The 25,574-nt window shown below is 41.9% G+C and overlaps 1 protein-coding gene across 1 annotated transcript; it reads left to right on the forward strand.

The window, feature by feature from the left end:
- The first annotated feature begins 263 nt into the window (after positions 1–263).
- On the forward strand, positions 264–25,467 carry parga (poly (ADP-ribose) glycohydrolase a). The gene is made up of 18 exons (XM_035605314.2): positions 264–431; positions 1,155–1,217; positions 1,345–1,893; positions 1,989–2,121; positions 2,924–3,046; positions 3,152–3,232; positions 3,703–3,777; positions 6,941–7,033; positions 8,311–8,465; positions 11,739–11,818; positions 11,922–11,982; positions 12,783–12,858; positions 15,398–15,545; positions 20,901–20,979; positions 21,154–21,262; positions 21,763–21,868; positions 22,938–23,066; positions 23,824–25,467. The coding sequence occupies exons 2-18, from the start codon at positions 1,189–1,191 to the stop codon at positions 23,985–23,987; spliced, it is 2,190 nt and encodes a 729-aa protein (XP_035461207.1). The 5' UTR covers positions 264–431; positions 1,155–1,188; the 3' UTR covers positions 23,988–25,467.
- Positions 25,468–25,574: the final 107 nt, after the last annotated feature.

A 25,574-nucleotide genomic window follows, 5' to 3' on the forward strand; every position in this document is an offset into this window, starting at 1 on the left:
GTACAATGGGGGGTCCATAGACACGTTTTTTAATAAATCACATAGCATAACACATAATCTGATATACATTTCATATTCTTGAATTATGTACCGTTTTTAAGTTGCTACTTATGGCTTTTCACTATCCACTATTTACCAGTCTATTCGTCTATGCAAGCCTTTTTTTGCACGACAGTAAACTGTTTTTTATCCCAGTTGCTAGGATACCAGCTCTAGATCCCGCCTCTTCTCCCAAAGAAACGTTTTGATTGGTCGCGTATTTCCTGCCGTAAAGGAGAGGCAGCTTCAACAACGAAGTGAAAGTATAACAGTAACTGGACGACACATATTTGGAGTGAAATTTGGTCCAGACAGGAACGGTCGTTTATGAAAATAAACATAATTATGTAACGCATCTAACTCGGATGTTTTACGAAAAGAGGGGCGTGCTTGTAAGTTGTGTCTCTTCGTTTGAACAGAGATAGCACTGCTAGCTTGATCAGGTTGAGGTACTATCAACAATAATCGAAGCTAACAGCTAACGTGTCTATTTTTAGCCAAACAAAGCTAAGTTAGCTCATGATGACTTGTGATTTTGTTGTTGTTCTTTATTTGACCGGACGTGTTCGCTACAACGTGTAAGCTAAACAGGTACCTCGGTGCAACGGTTGTGCAATGTAATTATTATTTGTACCATGTCGGTGAAGTCATAAGGAAACTATGAGGCTGGTCTGTTAGCTAGCTCATTGTGGCTATGTCAGAGCTGCCAGCATCGGCTTTTCTTCACGATGTGCTTGCTGATACCATTACAGAAGAGGCGGACATAAAAAACTGAGTCCGTTGTGTGCGAAAACTCTTTTACTGCGCCTCGCCCACCTCGAGTTTCTCAGCCGAACAAATGGACAAAGTCCGAAAACACATCGTCAAGTTTTACTTGCTGTCTGTGTGCGCAGCCCGACCCGGGTTGATAAATGCGTCATGACCGGGTGAGGAAGGCGAGGGCTCGGTAGAAAGGGAACGAGGAAGTTCAGTGTGCACGCGGCATAGACCAGGCATATACACAATTTTATGTTTGCTCTATGTGCTATGTTTTCTAAACCATAACTGGGTGTACCTGTATTAGAACGACCAAACATGTCAGTTCTCAAGACAGAATGTTTTTCTTTCTCAAACAGCTTTTGTCGATTCATCTTGCTTGACGTGTTGAAGATGGATGAAACGATGTATTCCCAAGGAAGGTGAGCCAGTCATAGGTTTTCAGGTTTGCTACTGTTAACCAGAGGGGATACAAAGTAAAGGTTGACCGTGTTGCCCGCTCACAAAGCCTTCTCTCACTCTGCTCTCTCTCTGTTTGTTCCGCTGCAGTGTGACTGCTGAAGTCCCGCCAGAGGCTGGAACGAACGATGTTCCACAATCGAACGTAGCAGGTGGAGAAGGTGGGCCTGCAGGAGGGCAGGATGGATCTGGCCTCGGTGGCAGCGGGACTCACACGGCTGATACACTCTGTTCTAAAGGACAGAAATGTAAGAGGCCCGGTTCACCTGGTCCCCATCCTGTCAAAACGTCCTGTGTTGATGCACCCTCTCCAAATCCCCAACTCAACCTCTGTCTTAGTTGCAGTCCTAGTAAGGGAGTGAGTACCACCAGTGATGGTGAGAAGCTGGGTCCTGACCCGTCCAGTTCGGTCTGTAAATCCATCAACAACTCTGCGGACATGGCCGATGATGGCGGTGCTTGTGCAGAGGACTCTGGTTTTGCAATGGCTCAGGTAGCGGAATCAGAGGCTTTAATCAATGACTCTGACTCTGGGAGTTTGGCCAAAGATGGAACCCATGTGGTTGCCGAGGGTACTGAGGTAGCAGAGTGCAGTGGCTCATCTGATATGAGCCAGGACTGTAGCCAGCTAGGAGCAAGGTACTTGTGCACTTTTTCACCTCTCTTGTTTTCCGCCTTCCTCCACTATGCTTACAGTGTCCTTCAGTGATATCGTGTTTTTTGTCTCTGTTCAGTATTTCATTTGCTTCGCAAAGCACGGACGAAGGATGGCTGGGGACCCCCATAGATGAGCTGAACAGAATGCCCCAGTGTGCCCCCCCTTTGTCTCGCCTGAAAGTAGTGCCTAACCACACTATCATGGTCAGGGTGAGTAAATGGCCACTTTTTGTTGTTTTATCTGTTTGTGTGGGAAGGGGGTGTTCTGCCATGTTGTGAAGATATACTGCCGTGCGACACGGCATTTTGTGTGCGGGGACTACATGGTGTTTTAATAATGGAAAATATAATAGGAAAAATTGGCGGAGGGTTTGAAAAAAGAGGCTGTTTAGATTCTGACAGCGGGAGTGAGGAAGAGGGCAGGGTGAAGTCATCCTCCATGATCCCCGCAGGGTCGCTTGTCAGGAGAGCTCCAATCAGACTGTGTCCTCTGTTGCAAGTCCCACAGGAGCAGTGTCAGTGCTATTGTGAAGCTACTACTTGATGTAACCATCAATAGCCAATGCCACCCACGCTAGTCTCTGCCCACCGGCCCCTTAATTACAACAATGATAATAGGTTTTTAAATACTGTTCGGATAACAGGACAACTTTCAGATCTTAGTCAACTGGCAAAGAAAACATCACTTTGTACAACAAGACTAAAGGTTGCATGTTTATTTCCTGCTTACTATTCAGCTTTAAATTAAGGCATTAGTCCCTTATAGCAACATTTTCAATAGCTTTGTTTAGAAAGTAATGTACAGAGTAAAGTGAATGACTCCTTACTTTCACATTCTACCATAGTATATAACAATATCTACCATACAATACCATGCCTTGTCCTCATTTTCAGAGGTTTTATTATTGTAGCACACATGATCTAAGCCAAGAGGGGACAGGAGTGTCAACCATTCACATGTACAGTAATCTGTAAAGACATTTAGTTTCTAGCTTTCTTGTCCCCATTACAGACGGATCTTCTCCGAGAGGGAGAGCTCCCTGTCCCATACCCTACCAAGTTCAAAGATGCGTGGGATGACGTGTCCGTGAAGATGCCCTGCTCTGAGAAGAACCTGTTTCCTAAGGAGACCGAGGTAAACTAGCAGTGGTCCCACTCTTGAGCTGCATCACGGGCCTTTCATCAAACTTTGTTAATGTGCTACAACAAGGTTGGTTACTGCAATTGTTGTGTCATATAGGACAGAGGTGGTGTCCAAAGTCGCTGGGACCTGATCCACACTGCCTTGCAGGGAGGCTTCAAAAGTTCTCTGGATGTGAGGGTAAGACAACTTGGACTGGGCCATATTTGGCAAACATATTTTATGCCCACCCTAATATAAATCTGAAAGAGGCGTTTTACATGTGAAAGTGACTGACATGCAGACTTTTTGTAGTCCCGAGTGAAATTCCAAAACCTAGAAAAACACTTTATTGTCTTCTACCCACTCTTTATGTTGTTTGTGTTTTTTTCTGTCCCCATTAAATTGTGAGACTTTTCAGAGTTATCCACTGAACATTACATTTTTTCTAATTGCAGCATTTTCAAATGTACATGACTCCGAATACCACAAACAGCCACATGGTGGCAGAGTTTGCATCCGTTATAGCATTCAGTGAAAGAAGACTTTTAATCCTATGTATCTTTGTGTGTTAAAAAAATGCTGTTAATCTGCAGCCACGCATGTTTTTGATATTCAATTTCTTTCTTTTGAAATATATGAAATCAATAACTCCTCATTTTCCTCTTCAGGATGCAATATTGAGATACAACAAGACATACGCAAAGAAATGGGACTTCACTGCCCTGAACCTTCTTTGCACAGAGGTGAGCTGTCTCGTCAGATTTCCTAATTTGGTATATAACAGCCATCATATTTGTCATTTCTGATCAGTGAAATGCAGCCATTTGTGTCCATCACATTTCTTAAAGTCCCTTGTTAGATACTGGTATTGTTTGTTTCACTCCGCATAATTAACTATGTCTTTTACAATGCACCTCAATGAAGGATGGAGCTCTTGTTTTTTTGTGAGAGGAGTCTGCTCTCCTCTGTTTGTCTGTAAGCCCATCAGTGTGTCCCCTCCCATTACCTGGAAGTCTCACAGGATCAGATATGCATCATACAGTTAGGACAGATGAGCACAGAGCATGACGGCAGCAGCTGCTGCAGGTGAACCAGGGGAATTCATGTCTTTCTTTCTTTCTGTCTTTTTCTTTCTTTCTTTTTTTCTTTCTTTCAGGTGTGATAGTACTAACAATCTTTCATTGGCATGGGATTACTTATTAAAACTGTTTTTATAAACCGTTATAAATTAAGATACAGTGTTAGTTGTACTGCCAGTGTATGTCTTTCGAAATGAAAATGTCTTCAAAAAGATAGCAAGTCAAATTCAGCTTAAAGTGTAACTTGGTTATGTATATTTAGCAAAACTTGTGGTTTATTTTTAAATTCCTTCCAAGTAAGTTGATGTCTTTGTTCGAGCCATGACAAACAATATGATTTTGCTAATGGACCTCTGGTACTTATTACAGTCCGGTCATTGATATTAGAACCTGTCCCTTCTCATTAACAATTAGATACTCGGCTAAATTCAGACCAGTCCCTCCTCTTTGAAATCATTTTTCAGAGTAATGCAGAATAAGAAATGCGGAGAGCTTGGGAGATCAATAGCCATCTGACACTTTTTAAAGCGTAGTCTACTTTAATTAAAAAGACCAATTAAATCTCCAGAGATACAAAGCGAGGCCAATAAGAAAGTTGCTTATCCAGGAGTCGATTGCGTCAGCAGCTCCAACTGTCCATTCACTTTCCTGAGTGCAGTGTTTCCACCCATGTCTTTGCTGCTGATGCATTTTGAAAAGAGAGAAAAGGGAATAGATACATGTAGTCTTGTACATGAACAGGCACACAACGAATGCTTACCGCTTGTTGCTATTACATGTCATTTCTATCAGTAGATGGATGCATTATGAGGGAGCATTTGCAAACAGTTGAGCGGGAATGATTAACAGCTGCCATTCCACAGCTGCCATGCATCATCCAAAGTCATTTGTCTTTCACACACAGTTTAATGTGGTAAAAATCGACTGATTGTTTTTAGCCGGTGCGCCATCTAAATAGCTCACACCTTTTTCTTTTTTGAGAGGGAGGGGTTATGCAGTTTGTGGTGAGTTTAAATCCTAACTGCTGCACTCCTCAGCCAAGAACACCTAATTATATCTGGAGCAACATTGGTGCAGCACTGGGGTAACTGTCAAGAGGTGCACTGCCCCTGGGCCGGTGATTGACACTCTGCTTAACGTGTAATAGTCATGGGGGGGTATTGAAATTAGGGCTTGTCTGTAAATTGTCTTAGTGTTTCTCCTCTGCCAAATGAAACTGTCACCATGTCACTGTCTGATGAATGTCTGCGGGCTGAGCAGCAGAGCAGTCCAGGCAGGAATAAGTACAGGCAATGTAATAGCAGTAAACAAACATCCGGCGGCGGAACAGCAGTACACTCTGTCCCTTTCACTTCCATGCTTTGTTACTGGTTTGCTTCTATCTCTCTCACACTTGAAATGGGAGAATTAGCTTAGGAGACCTCTTAATGAAATCATTTAAATCAAGGCATGCTTTCAGTTCAGCGGCCAGGGAATTAAAACGACTTGTAGCCCAACCTGCGTGTCACTGTCGTGGCCGGCTGCTGTAGCTGTGGACAGCATATGGGGGATCATCTTTCTACCCTCATCCTGCCGCATCACCAACTACCATCTATTAGTCCCATGGGAGCACTTTATGATGTCTGCCAGCTCATTACTTCTGACAGCATTTAGTCAGAGCTGCTCTACAGCCATATAAATTCCCTCGGCATTCAAAATCGCCCACCATAGACTCTGCTGAAAATCAAGCCACCCTGCCACTCTGTCCACGATTGGTCATTTGCATTTGCTCTAGAAGGCCCATTTAATCAGCGCGAGCTCCCCCTGCTTACCTTGATAGAATAAAGCTAGTGATTGATGACGGTGACATTCGAAGCCAATACACTCATAAGTGATTGCATTGTAAATCTGGGCCTATGATGGAATAACGGTGTTTATTCTAGAAGGGATTGCAGATGGATGCTGAGGTAAGCTATAGGCTGAAATATGGATGTCTCGGCCGCGGCGGGCTCGCTCCTAGATAGATGGTTGTTTCCGCCGAAACAAGTTCTGTGTCGGGAGTAGCTCTGCAACATTCCGTTTCTTCTTTGGGATTGTTGATATATGAGGAGTGGGAGTTCTCCCTGCAACAACAATAAAACCTCTGTTGCCATGTGTTTTCTTGTTGGATGTGAGAAAACTTTCCTTCGATATTATTGTGTTATGACCTCAGACTCACCATTAAATGTTATTACAACGTTTCATATTTTAATCAATAAGGAGGTTGCTCCTCGTGTGTTTCAAGACCTTTGTTTCTTTTCTTAAAGACAATATCAAACCCTAGAAGAAATTGTTGCACAATTATAGGTGAAAAGGAATTCATTTGATTTCCAGGACTGTAAAAAGGCATGTTTTGTGACAACTGTTGATATGATAATATTAGAGTGATAATTGTATGTTTGCTATAGTATTTTACCAAAATGAGGTGTCACTGACTGAACCCAAGTTTTATGGAAAATAGGAGTATTGAAACTTGAATGTGAAAATAATGTACAATGGAATTTATTGGATGGATATTTGTGATATACTCTATTGATTGACAAGACAACGTTGAATTTTTTTTCCACATAGTTGTTACTTTTATATATTTTGTGGAATTGACAGTTTACTCAACATTTTGGATGGGAAAAAAATTAAATTAAGAGTAATGGTTTCACAAGCCAGCATGTCACTTCAGATGTCATCATTCACTCTGGCTGCTGGCTCTGAGTAAATGCCAGCCTAACTTTGCGATCAGCGCCACAGAGATATCACATTTAACAAAAGTTCTGCATGTGTTGTGTGTCTCTTTTTCCCCACTTCTCTCCAGTGTCTTGAGCCTTCTGAGGTACAACCCCTGTTTGAGGTCATTTTACCTGCCATGGTTGACCTAGCACTCAGTGCTCCTCGTCTCTGCACAACGGTAAGAGCAGTTTACAGTTTGTGAACGTGTACACTGTGTGTGTTGCTCGCTTGAGTGTGAGTGAACGTGACAGGTGAACTGTTGCATTACAGTGGGTATATAGAGTCAAGAGTTCACCACCGTTAAGGTGCATAGGAGGAACGATGTGCCGCTCCCTCGATGGTACATGTTGTACAGGATAAGCTCATGAGTTACAACCGGTCGATAATGAATGCCCTCCCCCTCTCTCGGTCCACACCAAGAACTGCTTCATTAGAAAAGAGGACTGAAAGAGCAGAGAGGTCCGTCTCATGTCCTGTCATCCAGCTGATGCGTTATGCTTGTGCACTTGACAAAATTCCTCTTACTCTTTTGCATTCAGTGCTCCACTAAGCCGGGGCTGGTCACGGATTTTAAATTCCAGACGGCTCCTTTGGACCTTCCACACTAGCCTTCCCATCCTCCGAGCAGTATATTCTGGGAAACGGGCTTTGATATCACCCTCAGACAACCACATAGGCCCTCCCTTTGAATTCACATTAAATGGAGCTGATCCATATCAGATCTTTCAGAAATGCCATCTCCATTTTTCATTTTTTGTCCCCTGTCATCCATTATAGCGATGCGAGAATGCCTCGATTGGTATTTTTGTAATCCACTTATTTATTCCTGGGTATACACTCTGATTTAATAAAGTTAATTCAGCTCTCACTCTCGGACAGGACAGCAAAATCCCTCTCGTTCTTACCGGAGACAGAAACCACAGGCAGAGCATCGAGAATGCAAACATAAGGAGGGAATTTTTGCTTCAGATATTATTTGTCGTAGTTGGATAATGAAGCTTTCTCACCCCCTGCTTTGTTTTGCAGTATTAAGCATCAAGGCTAATGTTTATGTGTGTGTTATTAGAGCTGATATTGATCTGCTAACTAGGCAGCCTTGGGAGGCTCTTTAGCCCTAATCAGTGAAGATAGATGGGCCTTGTGTGTCTGACTGAGCGAACCTGGGGGAGAGCAAGAAAACCAGGACCTTAATTACTACCACCCATTTACCTAATGGAAGTCTCCCTGTCTCTGCTGCTTGCTGGATTACTAAACTAATTATCTAGCCCCATTAGACCCACAACATCGCACCCACATACCCTTGTATGTTTCTCTGACATCTGTCCTTGTGTCTCTACATTTCCCTTTCTCTTCCCAGATTTAGTTTCTAAGCTTGGACTCCACTTTTTTTCTTTTCAATTTTTGATTGTGATTGCTGTCTATTTTTCCCCCCACTCTCTTCCTTTGTTTTTATAGCCAATTCCCCTGCTGAAGTCAAAGATGAACCATTCCCTGACTCTGTCTCAGGAGCAAATAGCCTGCCTTCTTGCCAACGCCTTCTTCTGCACGTTTCCCCGACGCAACTCCCGCAAGTCAGAATACGGCAATTATCCCGAGATCAACTTCTACAGGTAAAAGGGCACACCATCCCTCGCAGGAAACTCAAGAGGCAAAACACAGTGATCAGTTGTTGTAGGTTGTTAGTATTTTATTCACGAAAGGAGATTTACCCCATGAGTCTCTTTTGTAAGTCATTACTTTAAGCAGCAATAGATGTGGACCAGGATTTATTGGAATTAAAACCTCAACAGATTTTCTCACAATGTTCTCAGCAGTGGTCTCTCCAGTAATTAGGCATCAGACACATTCAAATATGTGTATTATTGTCATGTTCAAGCACAATTATCTCTACAGTCTGGTCTGATTTTTATTGAGTGATTCTACCATTCAAAGAAAAGTAAACTGATTTCCATAAGGGGGCACTACTGCCTTGAAAACCCCTAATAGATGAATTCTGTGTTTAAATCAGCTTCTACTGATCCAGTAAGTGCTCAGTCCAGTGTGGCATTTAATTTAATTATTTGAGTTTTTCTTGCACAAGGTAGGACTGGATCTCACAGCTCGTGGTATCACATATTTATGTGATTTCTTGTGATATTAGGGTGTGTGCTGTAACTGTCCCTGTCACCTTATTGACTTGAAGATGGGCCTGTGGGCAGAGAATCTCTTTGACCTCCATGTTTCTGCTAGGTTTTCCTATGTGGGAGGGAGACTCAGAGTACAGTAGGAGTGTTGAATTGGTGTTCTTTGGTTCTGCCTACTCAGAGTGCCGCGTTTTTTTCAGAAAGCCCCGGATGGCTAATTGAAACAGATAGTTTTGATGGGAGTGTTTTAAAGTGCGCACCCGTCTCATATCTCACTGGCCCCTCGTAATCTTGAGCTGTCACTTTATTTGAAAAGGGGGGGGAGTGGTGGTCTGGCCCGTGCTCGTAAGAGCGATGGCTTGTTACACTGTGGTATCGGAAGCACACAACCTCCCCTCCGCAGGTGTAACGTGTGCAGAGGGTGAGCGAGTGTTGCACTTAGGTTGTCTTGTTACAACAGTTTTCTGTATTATGTCTTTGTTAACCAGGTTCATCTTGTTCTCATTGTTACCTCTGATGAGGAGGTTATGTTTTCACCCCCTGTATGTTTTCTTGTCAGCAGGATTACGCAAAAACTACTGAACACATTTCCACAAAACTTGTCACAAAAGTGACATGGGCCCAGAAAGAAGTCATCAAATTTTGTGGTGGATCTGGATATAATTGCAGATCCAGGATCCCCCCCCCCCCATTTCTGTAACATTGCAGGATAGGTGTTTTAAAAAAAAACAAAACATTGCACCAATTTCCCATGGATTAATGCATGGATCTTGATGATATGATGATATCTATGATGGTGGATTGAGGGGCCATGGTGGAGGTATGCGCTCTAGTGCCATTTCAGTTCTTATTTGTCTTGTTTTGTTATTTCTGCTTCAGATATTTGATAAAGTGGCTTTCAGCAGGCATCAAATTGAATCTGGTGGGAATTGTTTTACACTTCATGTCCTTTAGCATGGACTGTAGGCATCTATTTGGACACTGGGCATGGTTCCGATTTCACCTCAACTCAAGTTTCATGTATTGCTTCAAGGCCCTGTCTCCTCCTTAGTTGTATGTGTAATAACTTCCGGTCTTATTGCCTGGCAAACTGGAGATGTCGGTTTGGAGATGCCTTATTATGATGGTACTCTTCGCACAATATTTCGAACTATACAATTTTGATATTCCCTGCAAATCTGCATTGGCCCTTACTGCTCATCAGAGTCTAATTAACCATCTGATCTTCCTATGGGGGTTGGGCATTATTTTATTACGAACCTCAGGGAGGGGGAAATTGATTATCTGTGATTTGCTCCACGTTCCCTCCTTTAACTCCCCTCATTTTATCTGGACCGTTATCGTACTCTCACGATCAGTCATCTGTGTGCATGACATCTTCCTCCAAATCAACCATTAGCTGCAGGCTGAGTGAGGAGGTCTCTGTAATAATGTAAGTATTGATTCCAGTTGCAGGGCTGGCTGTTTCAGACCCATGCCAGCACTTGGTTGTAGGCACTCGGGCCTGCCTGAACTATCAGCCTGTCCGCCTGCAGCGAAATACAGGAGCGAGCAAGAGGAGGAAAAAAAAAAGTGTTTCTGAGAAGATGAGACAAGACAACCAGTCCGGTCTAAAATGGGCCTTGGATCATTACTGGCCATCCACCCAACCCCACCCCCCCTTAATTGAGGGAGTGTCCGTCACTTTGCTTATTGGTTGCAGTAGCGCTCTGTCTTGGACAAGCAGAGCAGCAAGCAATCTGCTCATTGCTGTTTTGGCACAACTGTCAAGGTTTGTCCTCCATTAAGTGATGGATAGATTTTGAGGGGGAGGAAAGAAGGCGGAAGACTTATCTCTTTAGCTTTGCGTTCCCATCTGTTTGGGAAGAAAATGACATGGGGAAACCCGTCCAGCAATTTAGTCAGCAAATGAAACATCATTACTAAGAAAATAAATACTCTTTTTTTTCGTTTTGAGTGGCCGGGCCTATGATGGCCTATCTAATTTAGAGGAAAATGGCTTGATGCACTTTCTATGGTAGATAAGGTTAAGAACCAATAATTAATGTCAATCTCCTTGAAAATGAAAATTCCTGCAGATATATTTTGCAACTAAATCCTTCTTAATAAGCTGCAATTCTGTCTCGTGTGATATGTGCCTCCAGTGGAAATCTCACCGTCATCCACCCGTGTTTCCCCCCCACTAAAGTGCTTTTAGTGCATTGCCTTTTTCATTTCATTTATCCCCTCTGTTTGTATTTCTTTTTACTGGTCTGGACAAAAAGCGGTAGGAGGGAAAGATGAATGCTGAACTGTGATTAGTCAGCAGCTTAGGTTGCTTTTAACGAAAGGGAGAGTCCCAGTATCGGGTGATTTAAGCTGTCCACGTAATGCTCCCTCTCCTCCTCTCTTTCTCCCTCCCTCCCTGCCTCCATTCTGCTTTTTAGCTGTAACTCTGAAGAACTGAAACAGGGCCCCAGGCAGTGCCATTGTATGAAAGATGGAGATAGATGGGAGAGACATCGTGTCGGTTTGAAAGCTTGACCTCCCTCATCACATGCCATAGCACGGTTGAGCACTGAGCTGTAGATAATGGCTCTGAGTGAAACATTAATACCTCTCATCTGCTAAAATGTAACATGTGGTTTTCTTTAATTTCTTTAAAAGAACAACTATACTCTCAGTCACACCTCATCATGTTCCCTCGTCAGAGAAGTGCTGTTTAACAAAGTCAGTACCTTTCTTTTGTGAGCTCAAATTTCCTTTTGCTTTCTGTTTCAGGTTATTTGAAGGTTCTTCTCCAAAAAAGATTGAGAAATTGAAAACTCTGCTCTGTTACTTCAGGAGAGTTACACAGACCAGTAAGCATTAAAACATGTCCCACATGATGCTGAAGACCTTGCTTCCTATAATGGTTATTCAGATGATTATGATTTTTTGATTGTATTTTCCTCTTTTTTTAAGGACCCAAGGGTCTTGTTACATTCACAAGAAAAACACTGAACAATCCTCCAAACTGGGCAAGGTAATATTCTCTATTATACTTCACTATTAATTGAATTAATAAATTACCTGAATTTAAAACGAATAAAGATTTTTTTCAACAACCCAAAGACACTAATCCATGATAAAGCCAAATGTTTGTGGATGCTATGCTTTGGCTCACTAAATATGTTTTTCATATGAGGTGAAAATCTTTTTTATTTTAGAAATTGAATAAAAATATTGTCCGCACAACTTAATTTAACGAAGCTGAATTAATTTGATGCCATCGGAGTGGACTATGAACCAAACACGCAACATCAACACGACAGCTCTTCCTCCTTTGCTGCTGTGAGATCTTGCGAAAATGATAAAATGATGTCAACAATGTGCTGTGGAACGGATTTGTAGCAAGTGCAATTGTACACTGTTCATATTTTCACAAATTGTCCAACTTCACAAATCTGCCAAAAGGATGTGGGAAAATACCAACATTTGGATATGGTGAATTAATCAGAGGAGATTAAAGAAGTTGGTTCTGTTGCTTTAAAGAGTATTTCTACACGGTAGTGACCAGGAAAGTTTCAGGGGATATTTATAGATCTCAGTCAAATAACGTGTGCAGTCAGTTTCCTGGTCCCTTTATGTTCATGCAAATTAATAGAAATATTAAATTGTCAGGACACTTGCCATAAGGACCTTTTTTCTTTCAACCTACATACTGTAGAGTGCACACTTTGTTATATATCCAGTTTTATAAGGTGTTGTACAGAAGGGATCTTTCCACAAAAGCATGTTACCTGGCTGGAATAACTGAAAGCTTTACATCCTGTTTTTGTCAAGCTGTCCGACTCGGCTGACACGGCTACACATCACATGTAAGGGGACGATCGAGGATGATGGCTACGGGATGCTGCAGGTAGGGTATTCTTTAACAGTTTTCCTAATGTCAACTAGGTCTGTCAGGCAGACCTAGTTATTCAACATGGCATAATAGAAATCATTACACCTGTCAGTGTCCCCCAATCACCGTGAAAGCCGTCTATGTTTTTGTAACAGTTGCGACACAAACTCAGTATCATCTTTTTTGAATTAGTGTCAAATTCAATCGTATTATGCCTTGGTGTGGTCAAACCTGAAAAACATGACCCTGACCTTCATTGGGCCATCTCTCAAGACTTCCAAACAAGCACTACTGCGTCTAATCCTTGTCTGAATACTTGTCCACTCCCCTCAGCTCAAAATCGTGTATGTATTTTCATTTTTTTTTTACATATGTGTCGGTTATTGGTTCTCTATCTGTCTGAATTGTTTCACCCCATCTCCTCACTCCCCTAAGTGTCCCAGGGTCGGTGGTATTTTTTTCTTTCCGTGGTTGACAGCTTATGTATACACTTGAGTAGCTCAGAGAAGCAGAGGTGGAGGAGAGGACCCTGGGGTGGGGGTTGAGGGAGGAGGAGGTGTATGGAGAAAAAGACGGAAGAGGGTGAGCCGTCTCACTGCGGCGACCCAGTGGGGCCAGGAGTCCTGCAGGCGGATTGATGGCTACCTCAGCAGGCTGGGCGCTGTCAGTGTGCTGAGTTTCAATAGGGCAGAGTGGGCTGTCAGTCTGTCAGGAGGTGAGATTTAAGGGTGAGGGGGGGTGAGGTTAGGGGTGAACCAGTGGCAGAGGCACGGAGTTGAGTGACTGTTTAGAAAACATACACATGCCGTACAAACACATTCACTGTCTCACACACACACACACACACACACACACTCTGACGTAGCTGTGCCCCAGTAAGCAGAGCCCCCCACCCCTGACAGGATGTTTAAAGAGCAGCATTGTGATTTAAGGGACTCTCCTCACATTCATGACGTCCAAAATACATCCTACATTGAACCAACAGTCACAGAAATAACCACAAGCTGCTATATTTCTCCAGTGATATCATCATTCATTTTGACTTGTAACTTACACTATTAGATACTTGACTTTAAAACACTTTAACTTTAAAACAAAGTCATGCTAGCATCTCCGCTGTCATTTGTCAGTGCAGATATTTTCGACCATAAACCAAAGACAAGTTAAACATTTGATGTTTGATGATGCCATTAGATGAAGACTGGTTTATTCTGTGGTGGGGGTATGAATGTGTGTACAGTACCAAATTTTATTACAATCTCTCTAATAGTTCTAAAAACATTTCAGTCAAACACACATGCCATCCTCATGGTGGGACTTGTGGAAAACTCAGAGAAGGAAGCTCCACAAATGTCTGTAAAGCATTTGACCTGCTGTTGGCAACAGAGAAAGACCTAAAGGTTCACTAAACTTACTAGCATTCATCCTCTGGGGACCATGAACGTAAAATGTTATTGCAGCCTATCCAAAGGATGTTGAGATATTTCATTAAGAACCAAAGTGATGGAGCCTCCAATTCAATTATACATAATGTGTATGAATATACAGGCTACAGCTCATGATTGTTGCATGATATTTGTTTCTAATGATTCATTTATGCCACTGCTGGCTTAGGATCGATCCCAAAGTGTAAGGCTTTCAAACCAGCATCTCTCAGAATACAGCTTTAGTTAGGGTCGCCCCATAGGGTTAATAAAGAATGACACACACTGAGGATGACTAGAGCCGCAGTCCATCGAGCGCATACCTCCACCAAGGATCAACAGTCACCTTATGAAACCACATGTAAATCTGCTAAATCCGAACTTTTGTTTGTATCCACACCAAATTGCACACACTTAATGTGTCAAAATGTAAAAAAACAACCAAAAACCCCTAGTAATTTTTAGAAAGTGGATTCACTCCTTTATCCGGATCTGCCCCAAAATGTAATGGGTTCTTTCTTGGCCCATGTCCCATCGTTCTACCACATTTCATGGAAATCTTTGTATGCAAAATCTTTCTATCAACCACCTAACCAACAGGGTTCAAAACGTAAGTGTCCACTCCTCATTTAAAAAGAATGTTGCTTTGTTCCCTCTATTGCTGTGGAATAAAGACTGAATGGTGAGCCCTTAGAGGGAATAGCCTCCATTTATTATTGGTATTTAACGATCACTTGTTTTTGCTTGTGTTGTTTTGCAGACTTAGATTATTTCCAAGCAGGAAGCAGTGTTATGATCCTCAGACATTTATCTGTGTTAAATGGCCACAGTGGGTGACAGTTAATGAGGAGATGCTAATAGTGTCATTTATTCAACTAATAAAAGTGACAGTAGCTAAACCACACTGTTCCTCTCAAGTGCATTTAATTGAAAGGACAAAGGGCACAATATTCACTGAATTCATTTTGTTGTGAACATACATGGTCACACATTGTAACGTGCACAAACAGGTGTTATTTAGATGGGATCATTTAGACATTGCCTGAGACTGAAGCTGTTAACATGGGAACTGAGAGATTCCTTGAGCATTTTGGTTTCATGTTTCCATTTATTCTCCTTTATTTCCCGAGGTGGACTTTGCAAATAGGTTTGTAGGTGGAGGAGTAACCGGACAGGGACTGGTCCAGGAAGAAATCAGGTTCCTCATCAACTCTGAGCTCATCGTCTCTCGTCTCTTTACGGAAGCTTTGGAGTACAATGAGTGCCTCATTATCACAGGTACGTACAGTTGCCATTAGTAACTGTATCATAACCAGACTTTCACTTTCATCCATATGCTTTATTATGTAAAATAATTTCTATAAAATTAGTAACCACACAACAATATGGACATCTCAAGGTAAGTTGAGAATTAGAAATCATCCAATTATTTTACAAGATATACAGCAGTTTTTTGTGGTAACTGAAGCAACAACAAAGGTCTGTGTAGTCCAAAGTATTTGGACGGTTACACGTCAATTTGAAATGAAATAATGGATACGACATTGAAGTGCCAAGTCTCAGCTTTAATTCCAAAAGGTTTATTTAACTGTAGAAAGGACTTTATTCGAGTTACAGGCCCTCCAACACATTGTGCTCCAGGGTGCAAATACAGAAAAAAAAATCCTATTTGGTGAGAGATTCTGCTTTTGGTGAGCAGAAATGGGTTTTTTTCCCCCCGGTGATGCTCTATCAGAGCTTCACTGCAGCCCACTTTCAGCTCTAGTTGTTGTGTGGCCTCTCTGCCTTTAGTCTGATCTTCACCTGAGTGGAACGCTGCACTGTCGGACTGAGATCAGGTGACTGACTCGGCCGGTCAAGGATATTCCTCCTCCTCACCTTGAAATGCTCGTTGGTCACTTTTGGCTGTATGTTCAGGATTGTTGCCATGCTGAATGATAAAATATCATCCAGAGATTTTTGATGCATTTGGTTGAAGCTGAGCTGACACAATGCTCCTTTATACCCCTGCGTTCATCTGTAGGTTCTGTCTGCAGTGAAACCATCAATACATGCCAGCGTGCCAGTTCCGCACACCCCCAGGCTATAAAAGAACCACCACCTTGTTTGATAGATGCGGTGGTGGTTCTGGGTCATGAGTCGTTCCTTATTTTCTGCACACTTTCCCCTTCCATCATTTTGATAGAGGTTGATTTCAGTCCATAGAACTTTGTTCCACAAAACTAACTGGTTCTTTTTGCATGTTTTTGGGAACTGCACAATGCACGCGAGCAATCTTGATTTGCTGGGCAGTCATGAAGAGGGTTCCTTCACCATGCAAATTAGTTTCTGCTCATCCACAACACTCATACTCCATACACATTGTCCATACCAGTGTATTAAGGATGTTATTATAAACTACATTTGATATCTCTGATAGATGTTTGCTTTGTTTCAGCCTTCTTATTATCTTCCTGCACAGTCATTTTGAAAGACAACTCCACCTCAACCTATATAGCAACTCCCTACTCTCAATCAACTCTTTATGAGCAGCACTCTTATGCACACTCATGCATGAACTTATGTTGAAACACAAATGCCCACAAAGATATATTCAGTAGCCAAGTGTCTCATTACACTTTATAACCCTTGCTAATTGGCCATGGTGTGTTAAAAGAGCTATATCTCGTAATGGGGGAAAAAACTAGACATTTCATATTTGATGTACAAACACAACTATCTCTCAATCTGCCTGATCTTTGCTCTACGCCCTGTTGTTCAATTGATAAAAAGGATCAGGTAGTGGAAGGGACACGATGACTCCGTCCTTCTTGTGTTCTTTCTCTGGAGTCTCTGTTCCTGAGATAACAGACCCGAGAAACAGGGAGGAGAGCTTTCCAGGAACAGGATCCAGTGAAAGAGAATTTCTTGACTTGTCATTCATGGCAGCCCCTCCCTCACAAGCTCACCCTCGCTCTTCGCTGTGCCGACTGCTGATCTCTGTATGCTCCGGGTCCATTTGCAGATGCTTGGAATTAAAGACGGATCTTATTGATAACAGATTTCCACCACAATCTCCCACGCAGTTCTTTTTTATATTTGTGTAAATCTACTAAGATTTAAGATGAGACTTGGTGCTTTAGTATAGAATCCATTGTTTTATTTTAATTTTAAATATTTTAGTTTTTTATTTCACATATAAACAATATACAACACACAGTGATAAAAACATAAAAAAGTACACGTGTGGGTGCAGCACAAACCTGTACAGGCGTTTATGAAAACCACGCCCAAAAAACATTTGAATAATAGAAGACAACACAAGACTGTTGCTGAAGCAAAGAGCCTTATGAGCAGAAAATGTGGCATTGTCCAATTATTTACACTCTTGACTATAAGTTGGTTCCCTTTTATTGAACCTGAGTGGTTCACAGGACCTGAGGAAATGGTCCAGTTACATTTGTATCCCGATGCTGAGGCTCCTCAGGAAAGCGCATTACTTTGTTTGTCGATCCAATCAAAAATGTTTTGTGGACAATGGCCATGAACTAGAAATTAGGATGGGGTTATTTATAGATTTCCACCCAGTTAAGACTTTTTTGTGGCATGGTGCTTATTTGTTCCTCATGGTGCAATGAGGGACAAATATATATATTTTTTTGTATCTGAGTTATTTTCTGCCCTTCATTGAGCCCTGTGTGTTTATTGGGCTCCATTCATTCTATTCCCCCGTCCTTCCATTTGGTTCGAAGGTAAATCCATTGCATCGATTCACTCGGGACTGCCCAGTTATCCCTCATTTCTCCCAACAGAATTGCTCTATTTTTCAACCTCCAACTCACTCTGCTCCGGTCAACCTGTCTAAGTGTTTTGCCCTCTTATATGCCCCCCTCCCCTTCCTCCTCTGACCATCCTACCGTTTTCCTGTTTCTCAGCTATTGCTCAGTCAATGAGTTGATCATAATAAAAAAACAACAACAACATACAGAGATGAAGATCGCGGAGGCGTGTAGCACATGTTGATTTCAAATTTGCCTTCATTATTTTTTCATGTGTTTGGTCACTTTATTGCGTTGCCCCATCGCCATGTTTTGAAATGACCTTCATTGATTAATTATTCAGTTGATTTATGCCCACATCATATTTATTCCAACTAGTGACTATGCTTTTATGGACACCCGCAAAGTCAAGAAAATGTGTGTGTTTGTATTTCACTGAGACATAAATTTAGCTTTTCCTTGCCACGCTAGAAGGCTGGACAATGACCCAGCGACACATTGACCCGTTCAGAGCCTTTTAGTTCATTCATTTATTTTTTTTCAGCTTCCTTGCACTGTTTCGCAGTGTTGAAATGATTGAGTTTGAAATGTTTCACTTAACGTGTAGTGAAACTAGAATATATTAAAGTTGTATATATATTAAAGGGCAAAACAATTAACTTTCTCATGATTTTTTTACTGTATCTTCCCTCTGAATATCATCTTCAGCAAAAAGTAGTAAGGCCTGGACTTCATCTTCAGCCCATCTATTGCATACTTTCTTCTGTAACACAGAGTTACTCCACTGTAACTCCCCCAAAGCAGGGACTGTGGCGACGTAAAATGATTTCCCCGTTACTTCATCTAACCAACGTTCCCTGGTGGAAATGCAACAGTTCCTAATATAGTTCCTGGTGAAAGTTCCCAGCTTTATGTGTCCATGGCCTTTGATGACAACAAGACTCATCATTATTCTGTTTCAATTTATCCATCCTACTGAAATGAAGACATGATTTAGCTTTGTGTAAAGAGAAACTCGGATACAAATGGTGTTTCCAAACGGTTGCACTTGATGAATTCTCTCTGTGGAGTCTACTTCGAACTTGTGCCTTACAAGAAAGACACATTTACAAATAAAATATGTCTTGATGGGTACAATCTGTACTTTACGTTGCTTGTTGCTCATAGTCTGGTTGTGCAGAGCAGAGCAGAGCAGTGCAGTGGAAGAAAACACCAGTGTGCTGTTAGAGCCCCTCACCCACACTGGCAACGCCACCAAACAAATACAATACAAATATCGACATCTGTCTTGTTTAGTACCTTTCTCTCAGTAAGGAAAGTGTCATTCGTTTTGTACGGCGCCGTGTTGTCTTCTTTTCAAATCCTGTTTCTTGCAAGTCACCTTCAGTGGTTAGTCACCCCCCTCCCTGCCTCCCATAATTCTGCCTCCCTCCCCCTTTCCCTCCTCCTCCTCTCCACTTAACTTTATTACATTTTGGACAGAAAGGAATTTATAGCCCAACTAAGGTCATTCCTCCACTAATGGAATGGGCCAGTTACGCCATAGATTCATTAAAACCTTCAGAATATTCTTCGCACGCATGCAGCGTTTCCTCTTTAAGTGTAGTCTCTGTTTTCGAGACTCTTTGTCTGTCCCTCTTCCCGTCTTTTTTTTTTCCACTTCTATCTTGTCAATAATATTACCTTCTCTTTAGAGTTTTTATTTTAAACAGGTCTTCCAGGTGCTTTTGGAACATGAGCGTCGTATGATTTTTCTTGTCAAATCGGAAGGGAGAGATCCATGATGTTATCTAGTGATGGAGGCCTATTATGCAGTATGCTGTCATGGGGCGGTTGCCAGACTAAAAAGGATCAAGGTGAAGGAGGAGGAGGTTAGATCTGTTGATGGAGAAAGCGATAGGGGCGTCCTGTTGTTTGACGTCAGGAGTCGCTCGAGTTGTAGAAAAACCTTGACTTGAAATGGCGCTAGATGTTTAAGAAAACATGTTTTTCCAGTAAGTTTGTAGAAACATAATCTGTTGCCCAGTTGTACTGACATTATTGGTTAGTGTCCTGCCTCCAGTACAGGGTATTAGGTTCAGTCATACTTTGACATAGAAAGGCATAACTTTTTTTCTCTCCTGTTTAAAATTCCTTTTTGTTTTACATTGCAGTTTTTGTAGACTGTATATTTGAAAGAAAAAGGTTTCTTTAAAGATACTCTACAGAATGACATTCAGCATTACTGTTTGAAATGCATGCTTTTCCGGTTACCGTGAACTTAATTCTACCCTACTCTGCTAGTGGCACACTTAACTAGGCCAGTACCTACAGGAAAACCTCAAAGGCTATGTTAATCACACGTTAAACTCATACTCGTCACTGATGTGCTTTATAACCACCTCGCGCCTGATGCATAATGCATTGTACCCTTTAATAGGCATTATTTTCAGAGTTGAGTTCAGCTGTGTCTGTAATGATGAATGATGAAATCTTTTGAGCCCTAACTCTGAGCACATATTGGTACAAGCTGTGAAAAGACCACAGTCTTGGCAACAGAGGTGACTTACCTTGTCACTTAATAAATAGTATTCTTATGTTTCATGTTTTGCAAGCCTTTTGCAAATGTGGCCAAGGTGAGCTTCCCTCTGTTGCTTTTATTATGGCTGAAAGCTTTTCATTTCAAACCCCAAAGCGGATTACTTATTAAATCAATGGCCTTTATTTACGGCAATCCAATGCAAGCTGATACTGTGTACTCACATGGGGAGCATAGAGAGCACTAAATTAGATTTAAGAAATAAGGCGCTGAAATAGATTTAGGCCCACTGTGTGCGCTGACTGCCCGAATACTGAGTAATGTCTGCTTTTCATTAATTTTTTTTCCCCTCCACAGGCATTGAAAAGTACAGTAAATATTCTGGTTATGCTGAGAGCTACAAATGGAAGGAAAGCTACAAGGATGAAACTCCCAGGTATTTGTTTAAATAATTTTTTTCACATCGTTCAGTTAAAAATTTGGTGATTGTTGTTTTGATAATTTAAACCCCAAATCTTTAATTCAGTCCAAATAAAGTTGAGAGATGTGTGGAAGAATCTTTCTAAGTCGTTATCGGTCCCACCCCTCATTGTTTTCCTCTCATTTCCAGGGACGACTGGCAGAGACGATGTACAGAGATCGTGGCCATCGATGCTCTTAAATACAGACACTTCTTAGAGCAGTTTCTGCCCGACAAGATGACCAGAGAACTCAACAAGGTGAATTAGAGAAAGAGAGAGAGATATGTCCTTGGCTGAGAAAATAACTTACGTACATACATTCTCCAAACAACAAATGTATTTTAAAAGATGCTAATGTCAGTAGTTGATGGATAGGATAATGCTTGAGATGACACATTATGTTGTTTTTGACTAAAAGCTCATGGTATTGAACTTTGACACATTGTGATCTGTACCACCATTGAATTTAGCTCAGGACTTCTCACAGCGTATCTGATCATACTACACAGCACCTGTTTATGGTAGTGGAATTAGGCAAAATTTTATTCATCTGTATACAGTCTTGTATTGCTTATGGTTCTGCCTGAGCCTCACATTCAAACATTTAAAAACTCCACCAACTTTGAAGATCTCTCACAGTCTTAACCCTAACCCTTAATATATTCTGCAACAAGAAAAATGTTGGGGAAAAATGTTTCTCTCGTGTCTTTTCCCTGTCTCACCTGTACTTCCTCCTCCTCCCCGTGCATTTGTCCTAGGCGTACTGTGGATTTTTCCGAACTAACGGAAACAGCAAGCATCTTTCTGCGGTAGCCACGGGCAACTGGGGTTGTGGAGCTTTTGGTGGAGACACACGGCTCAAAGGTATCCTCGGCCAAATTAAAAACATACATGACAGTAATGTGAGTGTGTGTAGCAAATAGTATTTAGAAATTAACAGTTTTTATTCATACCTCAGATAAAACTGCGTTGCAGGTGCATCATATTGCCTCTATCGAACTGGTCAATTAGTAGCTCTCCCAGGCTGTCACTCAACTGTTCCCTCCCTCCCTCTATTGATCACCTGACACACGTTTTATGTTTTCCATTAAAAGGGCGATTGATTACTGGGAGGGGACACCATAAATCCAGGCTGATGCAGGTCTCTGTGGGGCTACACAACATCAATCTTCATAAGCAGGGTCATTTTACTGTCCCATTGAGTACGCCACACTGCAGATTTATTTAATTTATTTTGCCATGTGTGTTTCCAGTTAATATTAACACGTCATTACCTTGAACTTAGTTCACACACACATGCCAGGCTGTGGTAAAAACACACCGGCGTGTTTGTGCGCAGTTTCATGTATTGCTGAAGGTGTTATTCATTTCCTCTGCAGCATTGTTATGAATAGATCCGCTGGACTCGGCAAAGTCCCAGAGGATGACAGTAGCTTCCGGGGACCTCCGCCCATTAGCCCTGGAATTAGCATAGCTGGTATTTTTAGAAGGGCAATAACTGTATTTTACATTAAAGACCCGCGGCTGACTTGACTTGAGACGTGGTAGTTACATAAGACTAAACTGTTGTGTTGTTGTGGAGATATTTGCCGACCATTTGCAAATGAGGGTTTGTTTTGTGCGTTCATTCATCTGAAAATCAATATCCACTCCGTTAAATATTTAAAAGTCTTAAAAACCAATTTGCGAGAGCTAAAAGATTGAGTGTAGTTGATGGGGCTATGCTACCAGTGGTGAGTTATTTACTCTTCTGATACAAATTGCCCTCGTCACTCGTGTTCTTTTCTGCCAGATGTTGCACCTCATCTGGGTTATTGACCAAGCAGTTGGTACATTTATGATTTTGCAATGAAGCCGAAGCCTACTAATGATGCTGATACAGTTTTATTGCTGGCTGAATTTCATTGTAGCTTTCTCTTTCTGCCTTTTTCAGCGCTGATTCAGTTGATGGCGGCGGCGGAGGCTGGGAGAGACGTGGCTTACTTCACATTTGGAGATGCTCAGCTTATGAGAGACGTCCACGAAATGCACACCTTCCTCACCGAGAGACAAGTCACCGTCGGTAAGACCCCAATCACAACCAAATATCTTTTGTATTTGTTTTTGTCGGGAGGTTGGAATTTTCGGTCAAGTTGCCGTCGCACAGCAGCCCTGCCTCTTTTCAGGTCTTACAATAGATTACATAATGATACAGGGAACGGTGATGACATCAGCCGCTGTTGAGATTGTGGGGCATCCTTTAGGCTCGTGCTGCACGTGGAAGTTGTCCTTGTAGGCGTCATTACAGGGACGCATAAATAACAGGACACAGTCCATCTGCATGTTAAGTTGTTCCACCTTATGGGTCATGTCTCCTCCTCAGCCCGTCCATTCAGCCTCAGCCGCAGAGTGGATTACTGCCTGAACTGACCCGGATTCCTCCCTTCCCCCTCCTTTTCATTTTTCTTCCACATGACATTTATTGAAGCCTTTAAGAGAAATTCCCCTCTAGCCATCCATTTCCTAAAGTGGAGCTACAGAGAAAAAGCTCACGGCTTCTGTGTGTGTGTGTGTGTGTGTGTGTGTGTGTGTGTGTGTGTGCGTGTGTTTGCTCGTGCGCGCACTTTACTTATAAATGAGCCTGAACACTTCGTATTTTTGTTGTTTTTTTCCTCTTGCAGTTTTTCTCTCTCACACTTTTTCTTTGACTGCTTGTCTCATATTTGTCTACATCTCTCAAATTCTGTTTTTATCTCCCTCCATATTTCTTACTTCTCATCCAAACCCCTGCACTTCCTCCCCCTCTGTCTCTCATCCTCATCTCTCCACCACCCTACCAGGACGCCTGTACGGCCTCTTGAACCAGTACGCGAGTGTGGTGTGCAGGAATTGCCGCCCAACACGACCTGATGTCAGTCTCTACAGTTTCATCCACGAGAAGGTCTCTTCTGCCGCCACGGCCGGCGCCTCGGAAACAGATAGCCCTCTGGAAAGTCGTCTGTAACACCTGACCTTCTTCGACGCGGAGCAGTGCAGCTCAAGGTCCCGTCACCTGTCTCTTTGTGTAACAGAGACACCAGGTTCAAAGACGTCAATGTGCTCTCAGTCTTGTGCTTACAATCACTGTTTTACACACACACACACACACACACACACACACACACACACACACACACTCCCTTTAAGTTTGTGACCCTAACACACAAACTTCCAAAACACAGTTTTGCCTTTCTCACTGCTGGTTTTACTGGAGACTCGTATTCCGCCACCAAATGTGGTGAAATGTTTCAGAGACTTATAGCAATAGTAAATCCTAGTTGCTGTTAGGCCTTTCTTTAGACAAGTAAAAGTGACGTGTAACTCTTTTGTTTTTACATACTAATTACAAATATGGCCAAATAGTCATCATATGCATGGTTGTGGACTTTTTTGCTACTGATAACCCAGGAGGTGATGATCCTTCTTGGTTATCTCGTCTTATATTGCGTTTGCTTCTCTTTCTGAGTGAGTTTGTTTTCTCAATTTTGCCATACCCAGGCTGTGGCGAGGTTCCTGAATACAGAGAGATGGTGAGGTGCCATACTGTAGTCTATGCATGGGTTACATTTATGTATGAAGTATTCTACAAACATATGCTGCTCTTTCATGTCCTCTGAGGATTTCGAGGTTCAACACACATATGGTCCTTAAAGGGGCAGTAAGCAATTTTGGAGAAGGCTTGTTTGTCTCTTTGTTGATGTTGTGATTTTACTGCTCTGGCCGGGCCGCGAACCCGCGACCTGGGGAGTGGGACTGCCTCGCTAACCACTACGCCAAAAACCTTGGTTTGCAGCGGTTCCCACTAGCATGTCTCTTTAACGTGTCGAAGCGTGTTGTTGGTGCCACCCGGGCCATTTGTTTTGTTTTTGATTTACAGAGCATGGGCTGCGCCGAACAAACCCCGATTTATTTCCCGGCGCGCACACAGAACCAACAGCTAGCGGACCGTGAGGAAATATTTGCTTATTTTTACAAAATGTGTATTGCTTTAGAATTGTGTACCGCCCCTTTAAGGTTTCTATTAAAACAAGTGAAAAATAATCAATAAAATTTTAGCTGGAATGAGAATCCTCTTTTGATGCTCATTGTCATATTATACCATTGATTCTATTTTGAGTGACATAATCATTTTCACATAGAGTGGGGTCAAAAACATCCGCGATCAATCCCCACTCTATATTCAGTGTTAAGCACAATACTGATCCTGAATTAAAAAGAGATAATTGCACGAAAATAATCAGTTTTGTCAATGTTTTTACCCAACATTTAATTTGGGGATGTGATTACTTTTGCTGTATTTCCTGATTGACAATGGGCTCTATTTAATTATGTATTCATACACAGAGTAAAGGCTGTAAATGTATTGCACAGTATTGTACGTAATGTTTTTAGGTTGTACTATTTTTATTATAATTGCTTAATTAAAATACGTACTGTTGAAATTGTATTGCTCAGCTCAAATCAATATGAGTCACTGAATAATGACCAAAGGGTTGGTACAGTACGGGCTAAATCTTACAATCTTTTTTGGAAACAGCCTCTTATATGTGGC

The sequence above is a fragment of the Scophthalmus maximus genome, chromosome 10, assembly GCF_022379125.1.
Source record: "Scophthalmus maximus strain ysfricsl-2021 chromosome 10, ASM2237912v1, whole genome shotgun sequence".
Classification (NCBI taxonomy): domain Eukaryota; kingdom Metazoa; phylum Chordata; class Actinopteri; order Pleuronectiformes; family Scophthalmidae; genus Scophthalmus; species Scophthalmus maximus.

Excerpts from the sequence above, each read along its gene's own strand:
- parga (XM_035605314.2), top strand. The coding sequence starts at position 1,189 with ATGGATGAAACGATGTATTCCCAAGGAAG. Across the intron at positions 2,122-2,923 it reads ACCACACTATCATGGTCAGG|ACGGATCTTCTCCGAGAGGG; the intron begins GTGAGTAAATGG and ends TCCCCATTACAG. Across the intron at positions 7,034-8,310 it reads CTCCTCGTCTCTGCACAACG|CCAATTCCCCTGCTGAAGTC; the intron begins GTAAGAGCAGTT and ends TTGTTTTTATAG.